Here is a 27,828-nt window from a genome sequence, read left to right as displayed (position 1 = left end):
GCACCAATAACCTCAAAGCCAAAAAACTGCCTATTAATTAATGTTTACACGGAACTTGCGCCCTGTCTCTCTCTCTGGGACCCAGTGCACCGCAGCGCACCTCTCACATGTCATGATGCCCGTTTCCCGCTGCGTCTCTGAGGAAGCATCGATACCTAAACTGACACACAGAGCGTTAACTGGGTCATTGCGCTGGCATCCCTGCGTAGCGGTGACTTCTTCTCTCCCGAGAATACACACGAAGGAATAGCTGACCAAAAACAAACAAACAAACAAACAAACAAACGGATGAGGCACGAGTTCAGCTTGGTGGGGAATTCAAACTGTCGCCAAACAGCTGAACCAGACTGTCGGGCAAAACTGATGAAATGTCCAAATGGGCAACTCTGGCGGTTAAGCCACTGCTCTGTGCTCACCCTCACTCACTCCACGCCGATTCTTAAGCTCTTGCTTATTAACAATCACTCTCAGTCAGTCCATCGAGCGCGTGAGAAATCGGCTTATCGTTGCGCCTCTGTGTTGCGCGGAGAGGAGAGGATGTGCGCGCAGGGGCTGTGGATGTGAGGGGTCTCATGGTTTGTGAATCCACGCCGCAGATCATACAGGGAGCCAGATGCTGAGGAGTGTGTTAACGGGCTCTTTTTTTTTTCTTTCTTTCTTTTTTTTTTTTTTGGACCCTTGATCATTATGGCGATCCAATCATAATGGAGAAATTGACGAGTCAGGCATGTTTTGATGGCATTTCAAACCGCTACAACTAGGAGATAAACATGATGTCCAAAACGCATGGAGGGACCTTGTGAGAGGAACAACTTCAGACCTAAATGGCAGAACTTGAAGTTTGCAGAAATCTCAGTTTGGAGAAGGGTAAGTGGTCATTTTCAACCTTTTTGTCGTTTGGTTATTTCGTCTTTCAGTCCCGTTTGGAGAGGAATACTCTCAGGGGTGCACGCATTCCTGTGGATGCCTTCTAGTCTTCATTGCAAGCAGACCATGCGTAATTTCTCCATTGCGCTTGTTGTTGTGGAGAAATTGCATCGCCCACGCTGCTACAAACACTTAGAATCTTAATTGAGGATTCTCAATTTGCATGAGGGCTTTATTGTGCAGTAATTAATGCTTATCGACATTTTGGGTACAAAACATCAGAATTAATTGCATGATATCACTCAGTCGAATGATTCTTCTGTGAATTCCTAAACAGATGTCAGGTTTTGGCAGTTTCTGTGAGAGCTCGTGATGAGAAGCAGCGGGAAACTGTCCCTGGTGCTGAAAATGCCGCTTTGTACTTGTCACTAGGGGGCAGAAAAGCCTCTTAATTTGCTGGTTTTGACCAGACATGCTGTGCCCTGGATTCACGTAGCACATAGGTGTGTGCCACGTTCAGTCATGCGTCCTCTGCACCGCTCACAGAAATCAAACCATCCCTGTGATGTTTATAGGTTCAGCCACTGCAACGCCTTGGTGAGAAGAAACCCCATGGGATTGCCACATGCAGTAGCTCAGTAAAAGAGGTGGGCTGGATTGTCAGCAGAAACAAGAGCCTCTTGAAACCCAGAGAGGGCATGTTAGCACCACACAATGTGACAGAGCTCCAGGTTGAGCTTTGATGGCAAAATTGAAGCCCCAGCAGTCCCTGGGCTATAGGAGCAACCCTTTTGCTCTCTCCCATACGTTGTCAAAATATGGCGCATCTCTGGCACTTAGAAAGCAGGATGTGTCAAACTGTCAGTCTTCGCCCCTGCAGCGCCTGTTTTTCTTTAGCTATGTGAACGTTAGGGTGTGGGAGGGAGGTCTCTGCTTGCTTCAGTGGACAAGAGGACTACCTCTGTCTTCACTTTGACAACACTTGTGCTAAGAAGAGTTGCGTTGTCCTTACTGAGGGAGAACAGGGGAGAAGATGATGGTGGGAGGAAGGTTAGGAGGAGCATGCATGGCTGCTAATCTCCTCCACATGGAGGAAATGGATTTTCCATGTAAAATGTGTTTTTCCCCATGTACCTCTCCTGTACTGATGATGATGAATCTCAGCATGCCCCCCCCGCCCCCTTTCTGTTTCTGCCTCTTCCTTTCTGTCCCTCCAGGGCAGAGAAACAGCTAACAAACACCAGGGGAGGGAACATACTCTCATCCTTTCAGCTGTTCTCCTCGTTTTTATCCCATTTCTTGTTATTTTCAATCTCTCTTTCACACTTTATTGGTGCAGACTGAAATGCCTCTGTGAATATGCGTACTGAAAACTGTCACGTACCAAAAGCTGGCATCCAATGTCTGATCACAGAGTTCCCAACTCAAATCAAAATCTCACGTCTAATGTTGAAATGAGTATCATTTTTGGTACCTATTAATTTTTTGGTAAAGATTGAGATGAGAATTGAAAATTGCCAAAAGCTGCTACTGAATATCTGATCAGGTAGCTCTTGATCTTGCCCGTTTAAGACTTTTGTATGTCGGCAAATTTTCTCCCCTCCTTTTTGCCCGATGTATCCAGTTTAGCAATGTGTCACATTTAATACTGTGATCCTGAAGCACCGTCATTTGCATTTACATAAAGTGTCACCGGCTACACGTTTCAGTATCTTTCTGCATGTTGACTTAGTAGCTGCTGGCACATCACATTTGCTCTTGCATCAAGGAAATATTTGATGTGAGTGTGAAACGTCAGCTCCTAAAACTAGGATTCTTCATTGGTATGAAGCTGCAGCTGCACAGGTTGCAAATGCATTTACAGTGGTCTGCATACCTGTATCTGAACGAGAAATAGGAAGCAAATTATTCACAACTACTGGCTTTTATTTCATTTGCATTTTATTTGCACTTAGTTACATAGCCAACACTTTTAGGCTTCTCCTGTGAAGGCAGTTACATTTCATTTGAAGCAGTTGAGATCAGCACGGCAGTCAGGCTCTGCTGCCAAAGATAATGTATCTCAATCGACTCACAGTCATCCAGCCTGGCTTTGGGAGGAAGAAGGCAGAGGCTTGAACATTACAGCAACAGTCAACATCAATATATACTGAATGTGCACTAACAAAACCCTTGTACGCACACACACTAGCACACACACACAGACGCAGGCTTCAGTTCCCTCCTTTGATGTCAGTGCTGAACTCCTCCACTCGGGGAGCCCCCTGTAGCATCTTTGGTGAATGCATTATCATGCTGCAGTTGTCGTGTTTATTTTTATTCTGGTGCTGCTCTACACTCTGCACCCTGGGGGAACCTGGGAATCCATTTGTAGCGTTGCCGACTTGAGCGCTGCCTTGAGCGCTCTTAATTAGGCGAAGTGAGTGAGTATGAGATAAGAGTGTGTGTGTGTGTGCGTTTCCCCTCTTTCTGCACATCATTTCTCTATTTCATAACCTTTTATGTCGCTAATAAGAGGGTACACCAAAATATTTTTGACTTCCTCCTTACAGGTTTTTTGTGTAATTAGCTTGGTCTAAAAGGTACTTATATTTGAATTTATCCCCCTGGGTGCCAATAGTTTAGACTCACAAGCATTATGCTGCTGTAGGATGTGAAGCTTTGAAGCTGTAAGAGTGAGGAAACACTGGCAACGAAAAGCTGCCATTTCATTAGCAAGAATTAACTGTCGTTAGTCAGTTGCAGCCATTTATCAGTGTCACGAAGGAATTCATGGAGGTTGTCTTAATGTTACTTATATTGTATGCAGTATTTAAATAGGCAGGAATTAGAAGTACAACCCAAAAATTAGGAAAAGAAATCCTGAAGACTAAATGTCTACAGTCATGCCAGCAGCTCTTTGAGGGTCTACTTGAGTTAAATGCTTACAATGACAATGCCAGCATGTTGATATTTAGTGTAATGTTTACCATGTCGGTTCAGTGTGTTACCATGCAACCAAAGCACTAAACTAAAGGCATAGCTGAGGCCAATGGGAGTGTCATTGGTTTCGCAAGTATTAGGTCATAAATCAAAGTATTGAATACAATGAAATTTTGACCAGATGATTGCGGTCTATGACAGTTCAGGAGATTAAAGCTATTACAGTTCAGCCTCTGGGATCCATGGACTTGTGCACCATCTTTCACACCAATCCCTCAAATATTTGTTGGGATATTTCAATTGTCAAAAGTCACGCTCATGGTAGTGGACCGATGGACCAACAGACGATTTGGTCAGATATGTAATATTACCTTTGTTTTAAAACATTCTTTCATGCTTTTATTAGATAGAAGCGACAGTAGAGAGATGACAAGAAGTGAGGGAAAGACAGATGCAAAGCTGCATTCAAACCAGGGGATCATGGTTTTAACCCCACAGCCACATGGATGCCCCTGTTTACATTTTCCTTACAAGTTACTCTTGTGGTTGTGTGAATGATGACTGTTGTCACTCAAGAGCAAAGACACAGGCAGCAAGTTGTTTATAAGTACTTGAAACCTCTCAAGAGGGACCTTGGGTGGTTGGATTTAGCCCACAAATCGTGTTCCCACCTGTTGTCAAACTTGTGAGCATGATTTTTAACCAAGCCTCAGGAAAGTAGTTTAGTTGTCTGAACTTAATCAAACATCAGCCACAGAGGTGCTATATGAATCATTTAGTTGTTTTTTCCAGTGGTTTAGGCGGCACTGATTGACAATGTTCTGCCGATGGGGGCGCTAAATCAGAAAATGCTTCAATGGATCAGGCTGTTATGAACAACCTGTTTTGTCATTTAGGTCGGAGGAGATGTTACATTTTCGTAATCGGCTTCTTCCTGAAAGCAACCGGATCCTTCATGAGCCAAAGTCAGAGCCGTACTGGTTATTTAATGTGATAAGAGATTTCTGCGCCTGAGTTTAACAGTATCTAATCAGAATCACAGATGCAGGTTTGTGCCTTGGATGTACACAGTTCAGACAATGAATGAAACTTTGGTTGAGCATCTAGCTCCACTCCTTCCTGTGTGCAGTCTGCATGTAATTCCTGCATTCATGCAGGTTTCCTCTGTGTTTCCTTACAACGGATTGGTGGTTGCTGGATTAGACACTCCAGCTGTTCCACAGGTATGAATGTCTGTCTATCTGTGTCAGCCCTGACAAATGAAACGCCACTTCATAATTTCTTTCGTCATGCATGATTGTCATGCTTGAATAAATATGAACACGTGTTAGTCACTTTGTTGGCCATCACGCTGGTGGAGCAGCCTGTTCAAGCTCAGAGCTGTCTTAAATATGTTACTGCAATTTGTCCCACCATGGCGCAGCCTGATTTCCCTGCACATTTATCCAGAAGTCATCATCAGTCCCAGAGCTGCTTGTCTGACTAAATTATTTTCATAAGCTGTTGAATGTCCCGAGAGGAACAGTGAAACAGGCTGGAGACTGGATGACATAACCCCAAATTCAGGGGTAAGTGTAAGAAGAAGATGCGATGGGATTACATGAGGTGGCAGTTGGGGTTTATCATCTTTGATTTACAACAGTGCAGCAATATTATAAATCACCTGTTTATCTAATCTGAAAACTGGATATTTTTCTAGTTTGATAGTGACATGTGACCAAATTACTCATAGATTTTCAATGAAAATAACCATTGAAAATAAAGTTGTTAAATATAAAGACAATCATGTACAATGCAGAGATGGACAGTAATAATGTTTATTTCTGAAGGGATGTAACATGAACAACCTCAGAAATCTAGGCCCCATATAACCCTATTCAGACTGAAAAAAGACAGAGATGTGTATTAACTGCTCCCAAGATATTGTGAGGAAACATTAATTTAATCCAATTTCGGATTTGATGACTTGACTTTCACTAATTAGTCAACTTGGCATTAGTCCCATAGCATACCACAGGTTTTTATACTACCCTCTGTACCCTTGCTTTGTATCACTACAGAATGAAAATCAATCATGGCTGCAGACTTGCATCCCTCTTGAGATCCATTTCCATGAAAGTGAAATCCTGCTTTCCCTTATTGTCCAATGTTACATCACTGCTGCGTGTTGCAGTTTAAGGCAGGATTAGTTTGGAAGGCAGCTTTCCAATCCTTGATGTTAAGTTTTCCACCCGCTTGCTCATTGTTTTCTGGGTTTCCATATTTAGACAACCAGACAAATGATTTTTAAAAGCTGACACTTAAATGTCAGTTTTTGCAAGTAAAGTGTAAAGATATGCTAAACTAAAGATCACCTCTTATCACAAATGCAGATGCAGGGCAATTGTCGTGGCTCTAGTGGGCAGAGACACACAGCTGGCACAGCTTGGAGACCCTCATTGATTATTTCAACCTTATACGCCACATTTAATGGTAAACGTCTCTCTAAACACCCTATTTTGCATTTGTTTGTTTAAAGATATTCATTTAAAAATTTTTCTGTTGGATAAATAAAGAAATGAATTTGGAATTTGCAAATAGAATCGTTTCTGTTTGTTGGAAATAAGTGTGTTCAGATATGCAAAAGAGCAGAAGAATCGCAGTTTAAATGTTTCACTGATTATCCTCATAACTGCTTGAGCAACTATAACGATATAAATAAACATCAGCTGCTTCTTTATTCTACCTCTCAAATCACGTATTTGGGACAATGCATCCAGGGTACTGGAGAGGAGAATTCGGATTCAGGAGGAACAATGCGGTTTTCGTCCTGGCCGTGGAACACTGGACCAGCTCTACACCCTCCGCAGGGTGCTCGAGGGTTCATGGGAGTTTGCCCAACCAGTCCACATGTGTTTTGTGGACTTGGAGAAGGCATTCGACCGTGTCCCTCGTGGCATTCTGTGGGAGGTGCTTCGGGAGTATGGAGTCCGGGGCCCTTTGCTACGGGCTGTCCGGTCTCTGTATGACCGGAGCAGGAGCTTGGTTCGCATTGCCGGCAGTAAGTCAGACTTGTTCCCAGTGCATGTTGGACTCCGGCAGGGCTGCCCTTTGTCACCGGTTCTGTTCATTATTTTTATGGACAGAATTTCTAGGCGCAGCCAAGGGCCGGAGGGAATCGGGTTTGGGGACCACAGGATCTCATCTCTGCTTTTTGCGGATGATGTTGTCCTGTTAGCTTCTTCGAACCAGGACCTCCAGCATGTGTTGGGGCAGTTTGCAGCCGAGTGTGAAGCGGCTGGGATGAGAATCAGCACCTCCAAGTCCGAGGCCATGGTTCTCGACCGGAAAAGGGTGGCTTGTCCCCTCTGGGTTGGAAGAGAGCTCCTGCCTCAAGTGGAGGAGTTCAAGTATCTTGGGGTCTTGTTCACGAGTGAGGGAAGGATGGAGCGTGAGATTGACAGGCGGATCGGTGTGGCGGCAGCAGTAATGCGGTCGTTGTACCGGTCCGTCGTGGTGAAGAAGGAGCTGAGCCGAAAGGCAAAGCTCTCGATTTATCGGTCAATCTACGTTCCTACCCTCACCTATGGTCATGAACTTTGGGTCATGACCGAAAGAACGAGATCTCGGATACAAGCGGCTGAAATGAGTTTCCTCCGCAGGGTGGCGGGGCGCTCCCTTAGAGATAGGGTGAGGAGCTCTGTCACTTGGGAGGAGCTCAGAGTAGAGCCACTGCTCCTCCACGTCGAGAGGAGCCAGCTGAGGTGGCTCGGGCATCTTCAACGGATGCCTCCTGGACGCCTTCCTGGGAGGGTGTTCCGGGCATGCCCCACCGGGAAGAGGCCCCGGGGAAGACCCAGGACACGCTGGAGGGACTATGTCACTCGGCTGGCCTGGGAACGCCTCGGGGTCCCCCCGGAAGAGCTGGAGGAAGTGTCTGGGGAGAGGGAAGTCTGGGCCTCCCTGCTTAGACTGCTGCCCCCGCGACCCGGCCCCGGATAAGCGGAAGAGAATGGATGGATGGATGGATGCATATTCACATTTGGGGTATATTCTGGAATTTTTTTCACTCTCAGATACCTCAGTCTCTCGCCTTCCTTCTCACCTGTTGTTACTTTTAAAGGCATTAGAGGAGCTCATGTGATTGGTCATTAGTGAAACTCGTCCTGACTCCACCTGTTGATTCTGGATCACTTTTACTAATACAATGTATTCAGCCTCTCTTCCATGTTGTGGCCAGCTGTGCCTGGATTGCGGCAACCCCTGCGATCTCTAAAATTACATAATTTGCTGGTTATTTCCATTTATGACTCAGTCTGGAGATTTCGTTTCCATTTGTGCCCATTTTCAGGAAATTAGAGCCCCATGGATTTTATACCAACATGAACTTATAATCTCCTTTTTTATTAGGTATTGTCTTACTCCTAACAGGCTGGCTGTGGAAACTAGAAGAGCATTTAGTACAGGACGGGCAGATGTGCTGTCAGTGGCTCTTCCTGCAGCACACACACACACACACACACACACACATCAACCCATTAAACCTTACTTTTAGTGCATTATCACAAATGTTATGTCATCGTTCTTATCCTTGTATCCCACTGGTTGACCTTAATGAACCCAGCTGATATGCAGAGACACACATCTGCTGCACTCTCCTCCTCCTCTACTCCTCATAATCACCCCATAAAGTGCACAACAATAACTGATCTGTCAAATCCTGAGTCTCAATCTGTGCATCGGGGCAGCATATTGGCAGCCGCGCCGTCACAGCAGCACAGGAGAGACGCGTGAACATCAGAGAGAGGTGGATGGGAAGAGCAAGAAGCGGGAGAGGACAGCAGGTGACCAGGAGACAGGTGGAAATGTGTGTTGTGCTTTCAGAGTGAGGACAGTCGGATCAGAGGACAGCACAGAGGAGGATAAGCAGCAGGAGTTTCCATGTGCTTTCTTGTTGTTAGGAGTGTGGAGGCTCTCTGTCTGAAGCCGGTCTAGAGTGTCCGTCAAGTCTGATGTGAGGAACACCAAAAGTGTTTTTTTTTTTTCTTTGTCTGAGGTTTTAGCTACAGGTGGAGCTGAGTGTGTTGTGTACTGGGACTGAGCCGAGGAGGACTCCTACTAGCTCATTTTCTGCAGAGACAATGGAGGAAATGTTTCCTTCTCTTTTTGATCCCACTGCATTATCTGCCCGTAAAGTAAGATCCAACTTTATTTATGGTCCTGAAAAATCAGCGGTGGTAACTGTGGCGACGCTCCTGGCGCATAACGTCTACCATGTTGGTGGCACCGTGGCTGTACCACAGAAATGCAGGCTTTCACAAATTGGTAAGTTCATGCATGTGTGTGTGTGAGTCTAGACAGTATAACTGAGGGTGCCTAGCAGAAGGAAACCCCTTAAAAGTAACAAATATAAGTGAGAGGCTTTTCCACTGCATTTTCCATCTCTCACTACTTAAATTGCCATATCTTGTCTAAAAATCTCTTGTCCAATTGTTTCTGTTGCTATGCAGGTTGACTTCTGCAGACCAAATGTGTGTGTGTGGACAAACATACTGCATATTGAACATATTGCTTACTGGTGCTATTTATAGCACAGCAAAAGAGCAGGAGCTCATGTTTATGTATCAGAATATCCCCAGGACGGTCGAATTGCTCGCTTTCTGCTACCGTAACTTTGAACTTGCAGGAAGCTTGTTTTAATGAGTTGTTGCTCATTACACGCAAGAGAAGACCGGTCTTGTTTGCGTGTTGATTTCTGTGCATTTTGGCAATCATTACGTGTACATGTCATTCATTTTGTCGGTTGGACAGTCAGTCGACCAAAACTGAATCACATCTTGATTAAATTTCAGCACACAAAGCAAACCCTCAGGTCATGAGCGCTAACAGGCCTAACAGAGCAGTAAGTGAAAAATTGCGCCTCCATTCAGACACTTTTATTTTGGTGCGATTGCTTTGCTTATTAGGATTCATCAACAGTCGATTTGGCTTGGGTAGTTCATGTGGTGGTTCCTTATGTCACATGAATAGTGCATGAAAGATCAGGCAGATGCTGTTGAATATGAATTTATGTAGTTATGAATAAATTATGCTAACCGTTGGACTGCGGTCCATTTCACTCATCACCCTAAGACCGAATCTTATCAGAGATCTCATGCAAAACCCTTCGAGAATTGAAATATTAGCCATAACTGATTATGACTGATGACAGAAATGAGGCTGGGAATCTTGCATCATGTTGCGAATAAAAATGACTGTTAAGATTGAAAATTAGGAATGAAAACTGCTGCTGATTCTGATGGTTGCCGCGCCAGCCTGACCTTTATTGTATGGATCTAAATGAGGATGGGCTTTGTTCATCAGGGTATCACAGAGGCGTCTCTATCACCTACCACATTAAAATATGTTTGAATTGCATGGGCCTCTGTGGCAAGACAAAGCTTTGATCTGCTCTCTCTGCTCTGCGCCGACAGAGATGATGAGTTTTTAAACGTGCGCACACGTGCACTCGCATAAACACAAACACACAAGCGAATGCAGACGCTCAGACTCCGGTTTGCTTGAAAGAAATGGGAGCCAGAAAGTAGAGGTCGGATAGAGAAAGAAAAGATGCTTTACATATTTTTTAATTCTCTCACCTAGCTGAAAATCACATTATTTTCACACTTGGGTGGAGCTGATCTGTGTGGCTGTCTTTTTGAATCCCCCTCTGTGAGCTTGCAAGGAGGGAGCTGGCAAAGCACTGATACTGTAGCCACAGACAGCAAAGCAGAAAGATTGGCACCTGGTTATAAGCTGTGTATAAATGCCAGGTGGGTTTAAGAAGACACTGGATTCATTTTTTTCTGAGGTTTCCCGCAAGACAGTTACTGGAAGTTCAAACTAAACTGTACATTTAAACCCTCATGCCCAGACGGTTTGAGCATGAATCCACGAGGGAAAAATGGACAAGAGATGTGAGTGAAGATGTGAAGGGCGCTGATCATTTGATTTTAACCATCACTGGTCTTTTGAGAGCCACTTACATTAGTTCTCATCTTTGATTGCGAGGCAGCTTCGCTCTCCTAGGAAGATATCAACGCTGTTCCCCTCTCCTTCAGCCTAACTAGGCTTGAGATTTGACTCTTTATGGTCCTTATCATGATGGAGAGCTGGTCTGTAGAACGCCTGCGGAAATGTCAAGGACTAACATGGATTGATAGCCGACGAAGAGGAGACAGGAAAAAAAATGGAAGGAGAACCAACAATAGAGAGTGCGCTGTGCTCTTTAAGTTGTGTTTTGTCGCAAAGAAACCGAAACATATGAACTGATAATGTCCTCTATTTTTGGAGAGCTGCCTCATGTTGCCTGCTGAGCCGAATGAAAAAAAAAATCCAGACTTATGTATTCCCTTTTAGCTCTTTCTTGTGAAATATATCTGACTGCCTCTTGGAAAAAAAAAAAAACACTTTGCAGTTGTGGGAGAATGGGCGTGTTCTCTCTTGTGCCGGCGAAAAGTGTTTATTCACTGATTTATGGTGTTACATGTTTAGTGTTGCTGGGAACTTCTCCAAACTGAGTCATGGATTTTGAAGCCTAAACTGGTGTAAGATCACAGACCCAGAACAACATGCCTTTTCACTGCAGCACAGCCTGCACACTGTGAATACGAGCAACACTACAGTAGCACACAGTTGACAGTGACCGCCATTGAATTCCATCGTTAATGAAGCTGTGAGTTGCAGAAGTGGCTCGATGAGATAAATAATGCAACACAGCCCATTTTCTTGTTTCTGATTAATTCTTTTTCCCAGAGTCTCTCTGCGTCCCATTATTCTCTGCAGCTCTCACCACAATATACAGGACTTGCTCACACATTATGGACAGATATGAGTTTGTATTAATTCCTGCAATGTGATAAATGATGGGATAATTTGTATGATTAAAAAACTTGAGAGCAAAAGTTGGTAATGAAATGATAAAACTGAAGAATAAATGTCACAATTTAGCACTTTTTCCTCTGACAACTGCAAGAACCAGAGAAACCACCTTTGTTTATCATCTAACTTCATTTTAAGTGCAACAGACTGCAGTTGTAGTTTTAAAGCTGCACTTGAAATGTTTTTATACCAACAATGGATCAAATTAGTGTGAAAGGAGTCACTTGTAGTGATGAGCCCGCACAGAAGCATCACCCAACTCTGCAGTTTTCCTCAGCCTCACAGACTGTTTTACAGCTTTTGGTGCATTGTTCTGGTTTTATGGCCCACAGCTTGAGAGGTTTGCCTCTTTTTACTGACTTGAGTTTGTATGAGTCTCTCACCAAAGAGAGTCAGGTTTTCAAGTCATTCCAGTCACCAGAGCTTTGTGAATCCCCAGCCGGCCCCTGTTTTCACAGAGCACGCGCACCAGAGACTTCCCCCCCAGTCAGTGAGGGTTACCGGAGACGAGGACTTGTCACTCCTCTCATCAGTGATAAATCCATCTGTAAGCCACATGTTCAGCACCAAACAGTAGATGGAGGAAGTTAACGACTACCTGGTGAACACAGTGGAGCACTGAGCAGCTAAAGATGATATTGATACTGATATTTCCCTAAGGAGTTGGTGGAGACCAAAAACAGATGTAAAACAAGAGTAAATATCGGCCTTAAAAGTGGACAAAAACATGCCTCTAAATGAATGTTAATGTTGCTTTGTGTCTGCTGGATGCCTAATATACAACACACTTGCTATTCAAGTTTAAAAGGTGGTATAATGTTAGGGTTAGCTTGTTCAGCTAGCCCATAAAGGCAAAAAAAAAAAAAAAAAAGTGCTACTTTAAACCATCATACCAGGATGCAAATTTGTGTGGTTTAGGAAAAACAAACAACCAAGTTAATTTTAGTTACAACTGCTTTGTTATATTTGCCCACAGTGGGTTTACGTACCATCATTCATGTCAGATGTTCACAGCAGTAATCCGCTGTTCTTTATATAAATTCAAGCATAGAAGCCGTGTGCTTTACAAGGTGACCTTTGCAAACCATTAACCTCAGCTAAAACCTAATCTTAGCAGATCTATCAGTCATTCTAGAATAGAGCCATTACTGTTGCAAGCAAACTGCTGTAAACTGCAAGAAATAGCAGTTAGCTGGACTTGAGGTCTTTGTATTTGCACAACTCTCCTGTAGGGATTAGTTTCCCCAAGCTTATTGTTTTATTTACACGGATGCTTGTTTCTCTCCGCACGTACTCCATTGTGCAATCAACGTGGCAGGTTGTGTGACCATTAGTGCATTCATTTGTCATGCACCCTGGGAATACACAGGGCTCAGGTTCATATGCATATACTTGTGTGTTTATGTTACCATCCCTGGAGTGAGCATCTATGACTCAAAGAATATTGAGAACAAAATTTGTGTCATTGCTAAGCCTGCCCTCAGGACAGAGGGCCTCTTAACAAGTACTCTGCCTGGTGTGTGTTCTTTTAAGTACACTTAAACATGTGTTTTTGGAGAGGTTTGACTTTAGCTGTCTTTGAAGATAATCGTCCATGTCCTCTTAGAATAACCTTTTTACTATCATTGTGTGTCTGTATGTGTGTGTGCATGCTCCTGTGTGTCCTTCTGAAGATGGAAAGATTACAAATGTCGTACAGCTTAAGAACATTTTGTTTTTTCTCATTTTTCCAAGGGGCTAATACACCGTTACAGACTTTGAGACATTAGGTTCGCTCACCAGATTTTCCATGCTCGTTTTCTAACATGGTTTTGATTTCATGCAGAAAATAGCAAACCTGATTGCAGGCGTTCATGCATTTATATATTTAATTGTAGGATACAATCACCAAACATCTTAACCATGAATTTTTGGATGTGAATTTTAACTTCTGATGCATCATTGGTGTGTGGTACAAATGTGCTCTTTGGTGTTGGGTTTATTTTCTTTATTGATCCAAAACTTCGGAAATGTGCCGTGGGGACCCTGAGCAGAGCTCAGCACCATTAGTCAGATATTGGTTGAAGGATTAGGACTGGGGTTATGGTACATTAAAGTCTTGTAGTCGAGAGTTTGTGTCTGTGTATAGTTTCTTTTTGGCCTTTGTCTCTTTGCCAGCTGCTTAAAACTGTGAATTCCCATCACGTTGAGGAATTAAATGTCAAAGAGGTGTGTAATTCCTTGTAGTACACGCTTCCCTTTTTGGCAGTTTGGGAGTGCAAACACTGAGTTGTTGACGGATGTCTTAAACCTCCCCTAGTTGCAAGCAGTGGTGTAGCCTGGTATTATGGAACAGATAAATGCAGCATCCTAAATCTATGTTAGTTGCTCTTGTATTTGTGTGTTCATATGTGTTTAATGCTGTGCTTTAAGGGGCTACAGTTTGCTTGTCATGGGATAACAGTTGTATAATGTCTTCTGTTGCTCTTTTCTGTATCAAGGTTATTTTATTCCAGGCTTAAAGAGTAAGAATATATTGCAGACTGCATTACAAACTGGAACTCTGGAAGATGTGGCCATTTAAAAGACATGGAGGGTTTAATAAAGAGACCCAAAAAGATGCATCATGGGAAGTGTGGGATCTCAATGTATCTCAATCTCTGCTGATGTGATTTGACGATTCTCATTTTTAGTCTCTCCTGCTTCCCCCGGCTTTGTGGAAGTGCAATATTAAATCACTGAAGTTCCCGTTTAATATAATGATGATATGTCATTCCTCTGGGAAAGGAATGATTACTTCTGAGCACTCAAGGCTGGTCCTCCAAAGTTTGTTTATTAGTCATCACATCCCATCATAAATTGTCTGTATATAAAGGCGTGCACTTTCCCTCACCTTCACCTTAAGAAGACGCTTGAAGCTTTAGCAGTCAGGATAAAAGGAACTGAGAACAAACAAGCAGTGTGCAGGTATTTTTTCTTTCATTATTTTTCCAGCAAGAATTTAAGGGTGCGCATTTGCCTCTTGGAAATTGCCTCATTTGACGAGAGCTTGTCCGTCTAGCTGGAGGACTGTACAATCATTTGACCAACTGAAGAGTCCTTAAAGTCCCTGAACTCTGAGCACAGAGGAGTCTGTAAAGCCCACAGTGATATTCAGGCACTTTTTGTAACTACAGTAGCTACAGTGTATATTGAATCTTACTATCAGTGTCATAATGGCTGTGGGTCGTCTTCTCTAATGTGACTGGAAAACATGTTGTTAGAGAACTGATGGCAAAAAAATAACCTGATCTATCTGACATTAAGGAAGAGAATAAGTGTCTCTAATATTTTTTACAGTGGAAACAAGCTGTTCACTCTTCAATGATACGTGTCTCTGACTTAAACTGAAATTCAAGAGAGTCTTGTGAAAAGAGTGGGATTCACTTCACAAGACATAAAAAAAAACGGATATAGCCTCAGTGTCTGAACACCTGAATACCTCCGAGCTAAGATTGTACCAAGTGAAATCTATTCTATTCTAATCCTCACATGATTTGTTAATAATTTGACAAAACACATGTGTTTAAGGCTCCTTGTCTACCGTAAAGACAAATTATGCACTATGAGTGTTTACTGATTCATGTAAACATAGACATATTGCATGCATACATGAAAACATGCGCTGCATGCGTAGCCAAACATTTGCACAGACACAGCCAGAGACAAGCATGCACGCGCACTCCACTAATGAGGATGGCAATCTCGCTCGCTGCTGTCATCCACGTCTGTATCGCTGCCACCAGCTGTCAGAAAAAGTAAAAAGTTTGAAGTTTTCGTCTTTTATCCTCTCGATGCTGGACAGTTCCAGGCAATCAAACACAGAGTCACTTCTCACCATCGTTTGAGCCCCTCTGTTCTCTTCAGAGCACTCCACCATTATTTTACTTTCCCTCCCACTTTTCTGGTTGTTTCAGGTGTCTTTAATTGAACCTTCACCTGTAGATGACTGCCTAAAATTGAGCATATGATGCACATACATACTGGAAACTGAAGCACAACAATGCATTGCAGGGACAACAGTAGCACAGCATTTAAAGCCCCCATGATGCAGTAGGAAGTGGTACCAACACCTTGCTTTTTTGTTATTTAAGATGATCCAGTATTTTAAATTATCACTGCAAGATTAAGACAGTTTAACTGCATTTCAGGCAGCCTTTAATGTAGCTTCCACCTGCCTCAGCACGAGGTGGAGATTTCTTCTGGAACAGCCTACAGCCCCTCCGTGAAACTTAGAGACACACATGAGCTCTGTCTCCCTTTATAAGATCTCCCTCTTTCTTCCCTCTCTCCGTTGCTCTCAGCAGCAGGTCAGTGGGTAACAGAAAAGCAGCCCTGTGCATTCGCACAGTAGCGTCTCTGTTGCAGTTTGGACTCTGACCCACATCAGCTGCTGCCTGCTCCGCTAATTGTCCGACACCGTGACATAGCCTCGCTTCTTCCTGAGAAAAGACAAATAAAGCCAGGCACCTGTTCCCATTGTGTTGTGATATAGTGCTCCACTGACCCCAGTGTTTGTGCGTGTTTGTTTTTTCTTCGGCAGTGGAGCGATGCATGAGTGTGATGCAGTCCGGGACACAGATGGTAAAGCTGAAGGCAGGATCCAAAGGGCTGGTGAGACTCTTCTACCTGGATGAGCATCGCTCCTGCATTCGCTGGAAGCCCTCACGCAAGAGTGAGAAGGCCAAGAGTGAGTATGCATGGGCGCACACACACACACACACACACACACACACACACACACACACACACACACACATACAAACACACACAGATAGAAAAGCACATATGCACACTCTGTCTTTGTCACTGTCTCCTGCAGTCTCTCATATGATACTGCTGCACTGTATAAACATTCTGATTACATATAAAAGGATAGTTCTTCTTCATGTCAATCATTGAAAATATTTTTTTTATTTTGCATTGTATTAAGTTGAAGGGGCAGGATTATAAACATTATTAATTATTATCAAACAAATTGCCCATTGTAATCATCTGTCACTGTACAGACTGACTGCCTCGTCTCACTTTTACCCTTCATTCTTGCTGTAGTCGCTATTTCTGGACAATGACAACCGAGTGTCCTGGAAATTGTGTTTACACCATGTAACTACAAATGTGTTGGCCAAAGCTACAACAATAATTAACAATGAACTGGAATTATTCTTTAAACTTACATAATAATACTAATGTTCTTATTTTTGTACCACGTAAGTGCCACAAAGTGCTTTGCAGATTGTCTGCTATTTTTTCCTAGAATGTCAGTTGAATTTCTAAAATCTGAGTCAGCCACACTGCTCTGCCTCTGAGGGGATTATCATTCTATATTTCATGTCCCCTCACAAAGCAGCATTTTTTACCCTACTAGTTTTATGTATCAACCTACTGAAGCATTCATCTGTCTATGGACCTGTCCTGACATGTGTATAAATGGAAGTGTGGTAGTTTGTGTGTGTGTGTGTGTGTGTGTGTGTGTGCGTGTGTGTGTGGATTAGATAAGCCTCTTAGATCCTCTCCATTGACACGATTAAGAGAAACACACAACAGCTGCCCAGTTCTTTCTTTGAATGTGTGTGTGTTTGTGTGTGTGTGTGTTTGTGTGTGTGTGTTATCTGTCTGAGCAGGATCAAAATAAGGCTGCCATATTGTTACTTTCAGTCAGGGCAGAATTTCTGGGATCAGATTAGGTAAAGGGATGAGAGAACTGAATGGGGAAATGGACATGTATATTTTGGAATGGGTGAGAGATAATTGAACAAAATCATCATGTCAATAATTCTTTAATCAATTAAATTAAACATGATGCTGTTTCCCAAGACATGGAGGTTGGTTGTCCTGAGGAAAACACATTAGTGCATTGATGAGTGTCGTTAATGAATTGCTTTAATTGACACCTTTAACAGCATGTTAATGAGACGGAGACAGGCAGAGCATATGTGTGAATATGTAGGACAGGACATAGTTTACTGCAGGCGATTTCTCTCTCCTAACAAAGAATCAAAGATAGCCGAGTTTAAACTCCAATCTCATTAGACCGTGATACACTCTGAGACCTTCAGGAACTTCTCTGTGTATTTTTACACACAATAGAGGAAAGCAGAGAAAGTGCGGTGCTTGCATAATTTTGTTCAGAAAGCTATTCAAGGCATTTTAATAGTTTACACTGACTGATCATTCTACCTGCTTCGTTCCTCTGTCATTATACTGTGTCGGGAATTGCACTTGGCTGCAGAATGAAAGGATAAAGCTCATGTAGCTCTATAGTTTTGCTATTGTCAACAAATCATAGAAATGGCCCAAAACCAACAGTGTTTTAGTCACTTCAGGTGTATTATTTAAAGGCATGCTATGCAGGATTTTACTAAAAGACAATGTAAAGATTCATGCAAATTCACCTATGACCTGTTAGCAGTGGGTATGTAGCCACCAGCTATTAACAGTGCGCAGGGGGTGAGGTTGGGATCCAAATGTAGCGACACAAATGAACATCATGCTATATTAAAGTAAGGATTGAGACCATAAACTCATTTGGAAACTGTTAACTGAGGCAATAAATCAAGTGACAATTTTTTCACTCTCTCATATGCTTCCATACAATAGGACTTTATTTTGCAGCCAGTGGAGTCGCCCCCTGCAGGCCATTAGAAAGAAAGCAGGTTTAAGGCACCTGTGTATTGGCTTCAGTTTTCAGACCTGCATGCTCCATCCACTATTTATACAGTCCAAGGGTCACATCACTGTCTCTCTCCCCTTTCTGTGCTGTATGAAGAGCTACAGGTGTGTCTGTTTGACCGAGGGCAGGGCTGAGCCACACACACACACATACACACACACACACACACACACACACACACACACACAGAGAGAGAGAGACATTCACAGAGCAGATCTAGAGAGACCACATCAGACATGATGAAGCCTGTGCTTTGTCTGCATTCACATAAAATCCAGCAATGCGGCACCTTCCTGCAGGGTTGTGCGGAGGTGTGGGTGTGTTTATTTGTGCTTTAGAACATAACTGCTGAGAAACAATAAAAAAAAAAAAGTTTTATATCTGATTCACTGCTAACGCGGCTCCTTCTCTTCAGTCTCTCTTCACTGGTTTTGCAGGAGAGGAGGGTCCGATAATGAATGGTGATGACAGATCTTGCATAGCGTGCCTTCAGCTTTTTTCAAAGACCCAATGATTTCCTAAAGCAGCTGGGCGCTGAAGTTTTTAGCAAATAGTAAACCATTACATGCATTTTAGGGGACTATTTCCAACCGCGGATTAATACACACCTGATGTTCTAGTGAGTTTTTACAGAAATGGTGTGGTGTCTATGGGAGCAGACGATGGCAAAGAGGCGTTTACTCTTACAAGCTTCAGCTCCACAGTGAATATGTATTGGTAGGATAAATTCACGGTTGGTTTTAGTCTTTCTAACAAAATACGACTGGGCTTATCATTTAAGTTGTAATACTCTGTTAACTAGAGACAGAAATCATTAATGATTCCTACATTTTTTTGTTCACTCTTTTGACTGATAATCAAACTGGTCCTTTCTTTCCCATCCCACCTCTTTTTCCACCAGTCACCATTGATTCGCTGTACAAAGTGACAGAGGGCGGCCAATCGGACATCTTCCATCGGCATGCAGACGGCAGCTTCGACCCGGCCTGCTGTTTCACGGTGTACCATGGAAACCACATGGAGTCCCTCGACCTGGTGACTTCAAATGCAGAAGAAGCCAGAACCTGGATAACTGGCCTCCGCTACCTGATGGCTGGGATCAGTGATGAGGACTCGCTGGCCAAACGGCAGCGCACACACGACCAATATCCTTTAAACAAAGAGCTCAGAGATTTTTCCTAAGCTCAGAAGGAAACTCTTCAGGAAACTATGAGCTAAAAAATAGCATACTTTCACTCAAATATGCAGCATTTCTAGACTGCAAGTGACATATTATTGTTATATCTCCATCCACCTCTAGCACAGTGTTCTTGGTTAGAATCTGGGGGTGTACACGTGATACACACCTAATTTTCCTTAATGTGTGTGTGTGTGTTACGTGGTTGAAGCAGACGTTTGAGGAGGCCGATAAGAACGGAGACGGACTCCTGAATATCGAAGAGATCTACCAACTTCTCCACAAGCTCAATGTCAATCTGCCGCGCAGGAAGGTCAAACAAATGTTTCAGGTATTTCAGCCCCTGTAATCTATAGATAAGATAATAGTGTGGGTTGCTAGTTATCTAAGCAGGGAAAAAAACATGCAGACTCAAAAAGACAATCACTATTCTACATCTCACAGCTACAGTAAATTGCATTTTGAGGCATCAGGGAATAGAAATTCATTACCAAAACATTTACTTACATACATCAAGCCCGCTATTAACTTAAAAAGAAGTTTGCTTTAATTTGAACACATTAAATTTCTTATGTATAAATATTTCAGTTTGCTGACGTCACATTACTGTTGCATTTTTTATTTTTATGTGCGTCTGTGTAATTCAAATAAATGTGCGAGGAATATTTCATACGTCCATGGGCGAGAGAGGCACTTTTAGAGGAAAAGGATGAGGGAATGTGAGGAGAGGGCTGCTTCAATTTTTAAAGCACGAGTCACATTTAGTAATGTCAGAAATCCAAATACAGTGTCTATTGGCTTCTCTAATGCAGGTTATGGCGTGCAGTAACACCGTGCAGCGTTTAAGGACACTGAAGGCATTCACTTGCAGTGTGCGAAACAATTGGATACGTGTGTCCTGAGCTGCAAAAGAAGGCTGGATTGCCAACTGGAAAAAATATGCAACTGCCACAGAGCCCCGGCCCTCTCCAGGGGCCCTCAAAGCCTCACTACTTTTGGGATTTTAAGAGTGACCCTGTTTCAAAATCTAGTTTAAAGATCTTAATAATTTTAGCTTATAATGAGTTCTGTTTATAGGGATGGGGCCAATATGGGCCCACCACCATATTCTTGCTCTGTGACACGCTAACAGGTTTATTTATACTTCATAAAATAGGAATCTAACTTATTAATGTTCCAAACTGGACCAGGTTTCTCAAGATTCAGATATATTTCATCTTAGAACTTAAAATTGAAACCGCCTTGCAGTGTGTAATTTCATTACATTTGACAAACTATCCAAACACAGTGTCCTCTGAACGCCTCAGCTCCACCCCCAGTAGTTTAGAGTTGATACAGTGGATTTCAAAGTGAAATCTTCATGATGGGCTAAACTGTAATTTCGCAGCATAAGATAATTCACTCTCTGGGTTTAGCTCACAAGGAAATGCCTTAATTTATCCCCTTCCACTTAAGACTTGGCAGACAACAGCGTTGCCATCTGAACAGCTTGTGCAGTTGCTTAAAATACCGTGAATGTCTTTGTTTTCTGTCCATGCATTTCTGATGAAGTCCATCACAGTGATTTATCCAGCTGGTTGTGTGTGGATTCTGCCTGTGATCGAGTCCCCGATGCACATAGTGAGCTCTTTATGGGAGTGTGATGGAAGCATTAGCTGGTATTATTAGATTTGGTGCTGGAGTCGAATGGGCCTCTGTGAGATCCAGGTAATATGAGACGCTGGATCCCGGGCGAGCACACGGCGCGAGGCGGCAGGATGGAACGAGCAGCGGCCCATGCGGCGTGCGTCCTGAGGCATTGTGTTGCGAGATATGAGGTTAGGGAAGAAAAAAAATTGGTTGCGGAGGTAATGTGTTTTTTGTCATGAAGACTGGCACGGCGTTTGCGCCTGTGTGTGAATTTGTGTTTGTATCAGCGTGAAAGAAATGACAAATGACAAGAGATGGAGAGAAAAAAAAAAGATGAGACAGCTGTGCTCCTGTGCAAGCCTTCAAACATCTAATTTTACACCATGCATACATTGACAAGCTGATACTGGCTCATCACTGACAATCATTCTGGGCCATATATTATAACCTGATTATCAGACTCTATCTCCATTTTTGGCACGTTTCACTTCTCTCATTCAGTCTGACGTTGAATTCATGGTGGCTGATTTCTTGTGAGGAGGGAAGGTCATTTGGTACATGAACATTCGACAGTATGGTGAAATCTTTATGCATCTATGTCCCCTTCTTATTCTCACCTACTGAGCTCTGATTGTTCAGTTTCCACAACCATGGGAGGAAGCCGCCACTTGGTAACGATACCAGACATATTTGAATTAAGAAACCTGAGATGTGGGAGCAATTCACAGGTCTGGAACCAGATTACAGGCTCCATTTTTATATAAAGTGGTGACCTGTGGAGAGAACTCAACAAAGCCAAAGGTGTCACCTTGAGCAGCAGCTTTATTAGTAGGGACAGACACGCCATCAGCACAGGAGTAAACTCATGCTTGCATTCACACTGGGGAGAAAGGCATCAGTAGAACCTACAGCGTCATTCACAGTTGAACAACATCATGCAGCAGCGAGTGAAGTGTGGAAACACACATAACATGAAACTTATATGAATCCACAAGTCCCACAGAGGAGAATATATATTAACATATCTGTTAATTTTTCTTAATTCACTTGCAATATTAGTTTTATTTGCTTGTATTTATGCTTATCATTTTTTTAGATTTTCTGGTGAAGTTTACTGTGACGTATTATTATTATTATGGTTACTGTCGTCATTGATTATAATGTTTTTGTTTAACCTTAGATTACCTATTAAGATAAGATAAGGTAAGATTTTACTTATCCCACCTCAGGGAAATTCACCTGTTATAGCAACAGAATAAAGAATAGACAATAAAAAATATACAAAATAAAATCAACTATAGAAGGCTATGTGCATTATATACAAAGAGTATACAAATAAATATTGCCAATTTTATTAAATAAATATTAATAATTATTAACCAAATTTTAGGCTGTGGGTAAAATGTTAATGGGTTGTAATCAAATCATATCACTACTTGTGTTCAGTTTTTAAAGCAGCCATCAGATGAGGAGTGTGTGAATCGCGCTGCAAGCCATGAAGCTTGTTTTGCAGTTTTCCCGTATCAATCAAAATATAAGAGCTTGAGACGTGTCACCGATTACATTTCACTTCCCCACCCCAACAGGAAGCGGACACGGACGACCAGCAGGGAACGTTGACGTACGAGGAGTTCTCAGTCTTCTACAGGATGATGTCTCTGAGACGGGACCTCTTCCTGCTGATGATGGCGTACAGTGACAGGAAGGACCACCTGACAGCGGAGGAGCTGGCCAACTTCCTGCGCAACGAGCAGAAGGTCAGAGGTCACACTGTTCTCCGGCTAGAGCCGATAAAATGCTCAGGCGATGATGTTAAACCACGCTCATTTTTTTATGATCAGGTGTCCAAACTACATCCACAGAAAAGAGATATTTCCGTTCTACCTCTGCTTAGTCTAACACGTATCTGCCTCTGTCTGAGCCGTCTGCCCAGAGGAATCTCTGCTCCACTAAGCGAATCTATCACTCCTAAAATTGGTTTGTCTCACGGGTGCCCTTTCATTGCTGTCTGCAGCTTTTCTTTGCTGCGTTTTTGTCAGGGTTTTTCTTTGTGTTTCCGACACACTCTTCTTTTCCTCACTCAGCAATGGTGTCATTTCTCATCACGCTATTTACCGTCTGCTGCGTGCGATGCTCGACATTTATACTGTTCCGACTGTCTTGCTTGCTTGACATGGCTGACAATTCGATTAATGGGAAACGCAGATGTGCTACAAAACGGGAAAACACTGACACCATCTAGCATTTACACTCAGAGTAACTATTTGCTATTTATGACAAAGAGCCTAAACAGGATTTTCAAGTGTGTTATGTCCTTTTCTTTCTACAGATGACCAATGTGACTCCAGAGTATGTTGCAGAAATCATTGACAAGTTTGAGGTGTCTGACGAGAATAAACAAAGAGGCGTCATGGGCATTGAAGGTAACTTCCTCCCATTTCTCTTTCTTCTTTCACGTCTGTTTTCACTCCCTCAAGTTTTTCCTTTTTTTCCTCTCGGCCTCCTTCTCGTTCCTTCTCGTCTCCCCTCCCTGCAGCTGTCATGGCAAACCATTAGTTTACAAATGGCTGCTATTTTGTTTGATTGTTTACCGTCCACTGAAAACAGGCCTCAAGAGCAGATATGAATAGTTTACGCAATTGAGGTTTTTTTTTCAAGAGGTGTCAGCCTGCATGAAAAGAATCAAACAGATTGTGTGCTTTGTGATTGTGAGACATTGGCCAGGGTGCAAAATACATGCTATTTGCTCACACTGTTGTGAACACTGAATGACACATGGTGTGCAAAGTGTGATGTACGATGAAAATGGTAATCACAACAAGTTTGTTTTTTAGCATTCTGTATCATTCTGTAATGCCCAGCTCACACTGCATTTACAAGACACCATGAATTGAAGCCAGATCCTAAAAAGCTGTGCTCATGTTTTTAATCAATAGTATAGAAAAGTTCAAAAATAAAGAAACCCAAATTGAATAAGTTTTATATAGTCAGAGTTTATTGTCCACAATAGTGAACATATTTGTGATACTATGCTGCAGAAATGAGAGAAAATGCTATATAAATCAGCCATCTTGCCTTTTTTCCAGGCTTTGAGCAAACTTAAACACATCAAAATGAACCTTTCAAATTTTGATCATCTGTTCTCCAGGATACCGTCGAGCCATTTCATTGAAAATTGACATCATAGCATGTTCAGTACAAAAGAAAATGGGCCTCTGCACTTCACACAGCTTCTGAATATTTATGAATCTGCCAACCTCAAAGATCTCTGTCTCAGTTAAGTGAGACGTAACATTTGGTTCAGGAAAACTTTTGTTTTATGTGCATATATATCGATAAAAGTAATTGAAAAATAATAAAAAAATAAGCATTATTTTTATTTATACCAGTTCAGTTGACATGTACTATATATCAAACCCCATGATAAAACCTTGAATACCAACAACGAGTGGCTGAAAAGATCAAATAATGACTGTGAATGTTTTGACACTTTGTCTTTCGGAAGTGTTCATCTCCGAGTGTCGTTTTAACGCAACATGTAACTGAAGGGTGAGCTTAAGGGAGCAGAAGCAGTGAAGACTGAGGAGGGTAGCTGGGGTGAGAAAGTTGGAAGTCAGAATGAGGCGGGTGTGAAAGAGAAAATGAGACTGTGACAGAAATGAGAGGAGCGAGTATCGGGAGAGGAGATGAGTGGGAGAGGAGGAGGAGTGAGACTAATCTTGTTGTAGGAGGCATGAAGGCTAACACTGTGTGTGTCTGACTGATCAGACCAGTCGGCCTAATGTCGCGCCTGCAGGCCGGAAATGTGTGTGTTTAAACATGCATTGAGCACAGATATGACAGACATGTAGAAATGGATTCACATTAACATGTTTTTACAGTGTGATGAGCTCCACTGTTTGATCTCTGACTGTATACACTATTCAGTATATTCATGTCACACAGCGTGCTGTTCAAATCTGGATTTAGCCATGATGACACCATGATGAGATTACATGTCCAGTCTGATCACTGACTTCCCATAGCAAAAATCTTTCCAATATTTGCATCACATTTTCCATTTCTCCTCCCCAGTCTCTGCACTAACTTGACCTGCTTTCTAGCTTTTCTCCAGCTCTTGGTATTCCTGTCTCATTTTTATTCCTCCTTCTCTGGGTGAAAGGATGCTTTTTTTCCCCCTTCACTCTCAGTGCTCTTCATGCTGTACCACCTTAAATAAAGATGGATGTGTGAAGTATATCCACTGGTGGCGTGGTTTCAAACCTCACCGCTCCGGTTTGAAACCGCAGCGCTCTGGTTTGAATGTGCCTGTCTGTCATCCTTTGGTATTTTCCTGGAAATCAAACTGCTGATGAAGAGAGATTTTGTAGATGTCACTGTTAGGAGCTGCAGGATATTCAAAAACAGGCAAATGCAAACAACAGTGAGAATACTTTGCTGTGTTCCACCATAACCTCTGCAGCTGACTTCTTCACTTCAGCATCTGCATGTTAATGAACAGCTCTGTGTGCACAGAGGTGCTTTGAGCTAAATGTGTGCATCAACATGCTCACAGTGACAATGCTAACATGCTGATGAGTGGTTGATATGCTACAAAAGCGGTATATGAATGGAGTCCATCACCATTAACCTTGTCAAGCAGGTATTAAATTTAGTTTGATAGCTTGCAAACACTTGCAAATTAGCACTGAACACTAAGTACAGCTGAGGTTGATGGGAATGTCACGTATTTAATTATAATCCGTCCAATATTTTTTGAGACATTTCACTAAAAACCACAAATGTGAACCTCATGGTGGCGCTAGAGGAAATTTCATTAGTGAAATGTCTGGTTGAAACTTTCCACCAAAATACAAAAAAAAAGTGTCAACCTTATGATGAGAGTAGAGGAAAAATCAGAGCATTGTCAAAGTCAGCAGGATTCATCTGCTGAGCACCATGAGTGAAAATTTCTGGTCCAAAGTGGTGCACTGACCAACAGACCCAATGCATTGCCATCCACAGAACTATGCTGCTCGCATGGGCGAAAACAAATGATCCCTGTGATCATAATCCATATAACCGAAACAGAGCAGAAATCTTAACAAGGCCTGTTTTCTAATAGATTTTCCCCACACATTTTTCTTCAGGTTTCACAAGCCTAATGCGCAGTCCAACGTGTGACATTTTCAACCCTTTGCACCACGAGGTGAATCAAGACATGGAGCAGCCTCTGTGCAATTACTTCATCGCCTCTTCTCATAACACATACCTGACCGGAGACCAGCTCCTCTCCCACTCCAAGACCGACATGTACGCCTGGGTGCTGCAGTCCGGCTGCCGCTGCGTAGAAGGTAAGCATACGTCTGCATTGAATGTGGCGAGGCTAATCTGACTGTGGCCATTTCCACAGAAGACACGTCACAGTAGGAAAAGCACAGGTGTAAATAAATTAATCATGGCTGGAATTGAATTAGACGTTTCAGGTTCATGGTTCTGGAATTGTGCGTGCTGGCTCGCTGTCACACGTCACGGTTTATTGGGACATCTGAATTCAACAGAGCCATGCTTAATGTTATTAGTAACGCATGCTTTTCTTACTTTGACATATCAACATGTCTGCTGTGAAGAAAACTCCATTTTAATTGGACAAGCTGGCTTTTATGACTCCCTGTAATTGCAACAAACCATCTTTCACCCTAAGCAAATTGTATCACTCTGCTTTGTGCTACACGTGTATTAAAAAAAATAAAAATAAAATCACTGTTCGGGATGTTAATGATGGTATTGGGCTTCAGGTGATTGTTGTTGCACCATGTGATGAAGCTCTCTATCAGTCCTCTGTGCTCCTCTGGAAAAATAGTCTCTAAGTGAAGACAGCATGTTTCTCACTGGAATCATACACGTCAAAATAGTGATAACTTCCATTTGGCTTAAAAGAAGACACTGAATACCTTTTATTAAATTCCTTCAATAAATTGTATAGATATTATATGAGTCTGGACAGAGATGGATTTAAACCTTAACTTGATTGGTTGGAGGAAGCATAAAACCTCAAGGGGGTGATTCTAGTTTGTTAATGTTTTTAGATAAAAACACAAAACCCATTTTTGCTCTGTTTATATTTGGTAATCAAATTTGAAACAGGCCCACAGATGCAGACACAATGAAAAATGCTGCACAGTCTTGCACCTGCTATTGCTTGAACATTAGTTTTATTCACACCCGGAATAATTCAGCACCAGTGTTGAATGCGAAATAGCTGAGTGCAAGAGCTGGGACATTAAGTTCAGATGAAATGGACTGCCTCTCCGATATTCAGAAATGTGAGCAGTGAGAAGAGACAGAAACCTGAGAATAGTAACATAATGCAGCGTTTTATTCATGCATCATTCCTCCTGTTTGTTTCTTCCCCCCTGCAGTGGACTGCTGGGACGGTCCTGATGGAGAGCCGATGGTCCAACATGGCTACACTCTGACCTCCAAGATACCGTTCAAGCTGGTCATAGAGACCATCAATAAATATGCCTTCATAAATAACCAGTGAGTCAAAGCTGCCTATAGCATGTGTGTGTGTGTGAGTGATTGCGTGTGAATGTTTGTGGCATTTTATAGAAACTAGACACTTCCATTATGTCACAGGTATTGTACTGGGAGAAAATGG

At 42.5% G+C, this 27,828-nt stretch overlaps 1 protein-coding gene across 1 annotated transcript in view; it reads left to right on the top strand.

Annotated features, from left to right (window-relative positions):
• Window positions 1-27,828, top strand: part of plch1 (phospholipase C, eta 1) — a 52,662-nt gene that overhangs the window by 1,990 nt on the left and 22,844 nt on the right. The window contains exons 2-8 of the mRNA XM_041940887.1: window positions 16,250-16,396; window positions 19,281-19,524; window positions 19,758-19,887; window positions 22,772-22,942; window positions 23,515-23,608; window positions 26,315-26,518; window positions 27,587-27,707. Coding sequence (XP_041796821.1) covers window positions 16,250-16,396; window positions 19,281-19,524; window positions 19,758-19,887; window positions 22,772-22,942; window positions 23,515-23,608; window positions 26,315-26,518; window positions 27,587-27,707 — 1,111 coding nt within the window. The remainder of the gene's footprint in view (window positions 1-16,249; window positions 16,397-19,280; window positions 19,525-19,757; window positions 19,888-22,771; window positions 22,943-23,514; window positions 23,609-26,314; window positions 26,519-27,586; window positions 27,708-27,828) is intronic.

The sequence above is a fragment of the Chelmon rostratus genome, chromosome 7, assembly GCF_017976325.1.
Source record: "Chelmon rostratus isolate fCheRos1 chromosome 7, fCheRos1.pri, whole genome shotgun sequence".
NCBI lineage: Eukaryota > Metazoa > Chordata > Actinopteri > Chaetodontiformes > Chaetodontidae > Chelmon > Chelmon rostratus.
Note: the sequence above shows the minus strand (reverse complement) of the source record. Positions and strands in the feature narration are given on the sequence as shown.